The sequence below is a fragment of the Zea mays genome, chromosome 7 (genome assembly GCF_902167145.1).
Source record: "Zea mays cultivar B73 chromosome 7, Zm-B73-REFERENCE-NAM-5.0, whole genome shotgun sequence".
In the NCBI taxonomy this organism is placed as follows: Eukaryota; Viridiplantae; Streptophyta; class Magnoliopsida; order Poales; family Poaceae; genus Zea; species Zea mays.
The window spans coordinates 16546537-16551373 of record NC_050102.1 but is presented as its reverse complement, the minus strand read 5'-3'; the positions used below and the strand labels follow the sequence as shown (position 1 = coordinate 16551373).

General features: G+C 49.4%; 1 protein-coding gene across 1 annotated transcript; it reads right to left on the bottom strand.

Annotated features, from left to right (window-relative positions):
• Positions 1-788: 788 nt before the first annotated feature.
• On the bottom strand, positions 789-3531 carry LOC100285826 (lipid binding protein). Its single transcript, NM_001176841.1, has 3 exons — positions 2679-3531; positions 1605-1703; positions 789-1120 (listed from the first exon to the last, which is right to left on the bottom strand). The coding sequence occupies exons 1-3, from the start codon at positions 3037-3039 to the stop codon at positions 960-962; spliced, it is 621 nt and encodes a 206-aa protein (NP_001170312.1). The 5' UTR covers positions 3040-3531; the 3' UTR covers positions 789-959.
• Positions 3532-4837: the final 1306 nt, after the last annotated feature.

The window sequence follows — 4837 nt, the reverse complement described above, 5'->3', positions numbered from 1 at the left end:
TAGCGATCCGTGGTAACGTAGTTCTCAACAATTGCCACCCCAAAATAGCTACGTACTAGTCCAAACACTCTGGTGCGTTTGGTTCAGCTACGAGTTATGAAAAGCTGTTGCGACCTGCCTCTGGTGAAAAAGTTATTGTTTGAAAAAAACTGAAAGTCGTTTAGTTTAAAAGGCTATGAGCTATCCACTGTAAACAAACTATATATTGTTTATATGCACTTTATGACTATATCTCTTAATCAATATAGCTAATTAAAAAAAACCGATTTCACATCTGTGTTTCTAATACTTTTATAAATGAATCAATTTTACAACGCCATTTTTAATATATTTTATTTAAAATATCTTTATTTCATTTACTATAACACTTAACTATTTGTAGTTCTATTTTAGTTTCTGTTTGGCACGTATGTTTATTAATATAACGAACTTGATAAGTAGTAAAAGCGTGGTCTAAATTGCTTTCATATTTGTACTATATAAATGTTAATTATATTATTCAAAGTAGTTGTAGAAAAGCTAAACCTCTTTGATTTAGCTTTTGCTTTTAAAAAAACAAAAACGGGCTCAACAAGTTGAACCACATCTCCCCCCTACAATACACGGTAGATTTTTTTCGTCGTTTTGTATATTAGTCTAGAATATTTATAGAGTAAAGAATAGATAGCCCGTTTAAACTAAGAGAGAGGTATATAAAGAGTCAGATAGAATATTCATTGGATGACTATTTGGCGCTATGGGTCTATGAGAGGAGGAGTTGCATACACGGACACGAAAAAAAGATAATTATACAACGACACTTTTTTTCATCCAAAGATAATAGCTTCTTTTTCCAATATAGTGTGAAAAGTACCCCACCACACACGCACGCACCCGAAGCACACCACAAGTCGGCAACGCGCGGCGCCAACCAAACCGCCGGGACTCGGGCCGTTGGCCGCGCGTAAAGTGATTATTATCTACCCGAGCAGGAGCAGGAAAGGCACGGCGAGCGGCGCCACCGCGCGTGCGCCGCCACCAGCACCACCGACCCTCCCCACTCCCAACCACCGACCGGCGGCTGAGGCTCCGCTCTTCTGCGCGCCCGCGGTCGTGCTCGCCGCCGCGCTGCTGCGTCCACCTGGAGAGAGCACCACATGTTCAGGCGCGTGCGTTAGACAGGCACACGTAAAGGCAGCGATGATTGCAGTGGCACTAGAGCTAGTGCGAAGTGGAGGTCCAGAAGATGCCCGCCAGGCCGGCCGCGCGCCACGAGTGGCAGACAGCAAGAGGCTGGCCAGGGCTGCTCAGCTGTTCTACCGGCGTTGTACTGCTCTGTGTTCAGCAGAGGAAGCACGCACCGCACGTACGCTGTTCAGCAGCTGTGCTCTTGCACTGGCAGGCTACAGGACGATCAGTTGTCCTGTCCGATTCAGGCTTAAACGCCGTCGGCGTCGGCCGAGGCACTGTGATCCGGTATCGGTGCAGCAGTTGCGCTGAGCTAGACACTAGCTCTCGGCGGATTAATTGCTTCCAGATAGATAGATAGATGCAATTCCCTTCACGCAATGCAAATGAGACGAGCGAAGAAACGAGTAGCGAGACGGACGGGTGGAGAAACTCACTGGTGGGTGCGCCGCCCTGCGCCGCCGCCGCAGCCTGCTGCTTCGCGTACTGCTCGAACACCTGTGCGTCCTTGGAGCCGGCCGGCAGGTCCAGCAGCCCTGTGCGCGCCGTCGCCACGGAACAGCAGCACGTCAGTTGCAGATCGCAGCATCATAGCATCCCAGCACAAAAACACTAGTCCCTGTCAGTGTCAGACCAGGTCTCCCCTCTTCTGCTAGCCCAAGTCAAGTGGGCAGAATGATGAGGGCAGGCGCATGATACAACACGTCAACACGACCGCGCGTGACGACAGGACAGCACACCGAACCGGCATCGATCACGCTCGCAGATCACGGGGTGGCCTGCCGTGCCGTGCCGTGCGCGCGCAAGAAACCCCGTGCGTTTGGAGCCTTCTCGCAAAATAGATTGCTGAATATATTATACTACCAAACTTACTTAAAGATATAAATATCGTTAATGATTTTTTTATAAATCTACTTAATTTTTTTTGTAAACAAAATAAACCGGCGCATGATATTTATTTTGGAGACAGAAGTGGCACTGTTTCAGTTTCCTACTAGACACGGAATTCATGTGACATGTGCTGCTGCTGTTCGAGACGTCCTTCTAGGCGCTGTCGTAACGCGGCGTTGTGTTCCTCGTCGTACGAGGTGACATCGGGTGGTGCCCAAAAACTGTCGTGACGTCTGAAATGATCTGTCGGGTCGGGCTTTGCTCTGATCTACTAGTATACTACGCTAATCTAATAAATTAATTGCAACCCACACGCATGTAACACTTTTAAAACCAAACAGTTTAGATTGTTAAAATTATCTCCACTTAAATATAATAGACTATATTATTTAGATTATCTTTCCTCATTCACTCCTTCCCGATCCTCCTCCTCTTACTCAAATAATTAACAAAAACTAAAATAAATAATGATTAGTATAAGAGTTTGTATGAATTAAACTAGCTTATCCAACTAGACGAGCTAGAAAAAAATAAAAAAAAATATCTCACAGCACTACACTTACTAGCAACTAAAATAAGGGAGGCTAGAGACTGTGGATGGATACAAACAGACTACGTACTGGGGCAGTCGGAGATGTTGGCGGGCGCGTGGCAGACGGCGGGGAGGCCGAGCGCCTTGTCGACGTTGAGCTTGAGGCCTAGATTGGGGTCGTCCCGGTCCTTGACCAGCACGCACAGGCACTTGCGGCTGCTCTGCAGCACCGCCTTGAGGCCCGCGCAGCAGTCGGGCGTCGGCGCCGTCGCCGTCGCCTGCTCCTGCACGTACGTCAGGCACGTCGCCAGCCCCGCCAACTGCTCCGAGCACTCCGCCCGGTCCGCCGCGAAGTCGCCGCCCACGCCCGACGACGTCATCATCGTCAGCAGCAGCGTCGCCACCGCAACCGCCGTCACGGTGGGCACGGCCCTCCTCCTCGATTCCATGGCGCGGCGGACGGAGGTGCGTGGCAGGGGATGATATGAGGTTGCAACGAGCTGCTTGGTTCTGGTTCTGGCCTTCTGGGCACTTGCTGCGGCTGGCCGGTATGTGGCTATAAGGCTATGGCTAGAGGCGGGCGGGGAGCGGAATATATAGACGGAGGGGGTGTGGGCTGTGGCGGTGTGAGCGCGCCGGTGTCGCTGCGGCAGCGTGCGCGCGGGGTGGTGTCATGGCGGCAGGTGAGGTGGTGGAGAGATAGAGAGAGCTAGCGCGCGCGGGACCCGGGATTCCGGGAATTAGTTGTGGCCGCGGACCGGCCCGGACGCGAACGTGGCTGCCGCCTATGGGCCACGGCCGGCCCTACGGGTGCCGTTGGGCCGGGTGCGGCGTGATGTAGCCATGTAGCGGCTGTGACGTGCGTGCATCGGCGGCGGCCGTTGAGGGTGCCGATTCGCTGCTTATTTGCCTCTGTCATATGCCGCCGGCGCGTGACGAACCTGATGGACGGATGCTGCTCATAGTTCACGAGAACGGAAATAGGGAACTATCCCGTCCTGGTTCCCCACGTACCCGTCCCACGAATTTCTATACTTTAAATTAATCTCTTGACATGTTAAACTCTAAAGTAGACATCTCTTTAATTTTAAACTGTGTTTGTTTAAATTAAATTAAATTAATATAGTCAATTTATTTTTACCTCCAAAAATTGTATTTTATAATAGCTAGGGAAGGGTTTTTTTATGGAGATAAAATTTATAAAAAGCTCTCCGGTTAGCGGGGCGGATAATTTTTCTCTCCGCACGAATGGTGTGGAATGGCCATCCCTGATCCTGGAATTCCGTACTAACATCCCTAGTTGACACAAAGATAATTAATAATTAATTATGAAGTCATATAAGGATACAATTTTAACTTGTTATGATATAAACATAAATCATAAAAAGTATCCATTTACTTATGTCAATTGGTTGGATCAGGAATCATCTAAAAATTAGGCACCTCATGCCCCCCTACAACGGTGCGACGTTTGGGCGTTTGGGAGGTGTCGGACACTCAGACCTCATGTCTATGGGCCACTCGGACGCGGACGTGGCTGTCGCCTATGGGCCACGGCCCAACGGGGTGCGGTAGCGGCAGTGACGTGCGTGCGATGGCGGCCGTTGTGTGTGTGTGTGTGTGTGGGGGGGGGGGGGGGGGGGGGGGGGTGGGGGGGCTGATTCGACGACTCTGTCATATGCCGCCGGTGTGACAAGCCTGAATGCCCGACTGACGGATGCTTTGTCCGGCCTTTCTCATTCAAAGCAAACAAACAGGCCCGCCACTGATATCAGGGGACGCCAAGAAGCCTTGAAGGGCCGTCGCTCGAGCTATCTATCCAACACGGCCCAACAGTGTAACCGATCGTCTAATCGGCTGTTCCATGCTGGGAAAAAATCTCGAAGGTCGCGAGCCACAACTCGTGCGGCTCGCGAGTCGAGCCGAACCAGGTTTTCGATCTCGTTGAACCAACAAGCTGAGCCAGATTTTCAAGCTCGTTGAACCAACGAGCCGAGCCGAGCTGATCTGGCTCACGAGCTGTACTAAATTAATCAACCTACACAATAATGATGAATATTGGATAATTTTATAGATATCTGACTCGTTTCTTAATCTTTAATGATGAATATATAACAATTATAGTTTAGATTACTTGTAATGTCGTGTTGTGATTATTTATTTCACATTTATATACTATTAATTCACTATATAATGCAATATTAGTTTTAAAAGTGAAGCTCGTGAGCTGGTACCGAGCCTCATTTT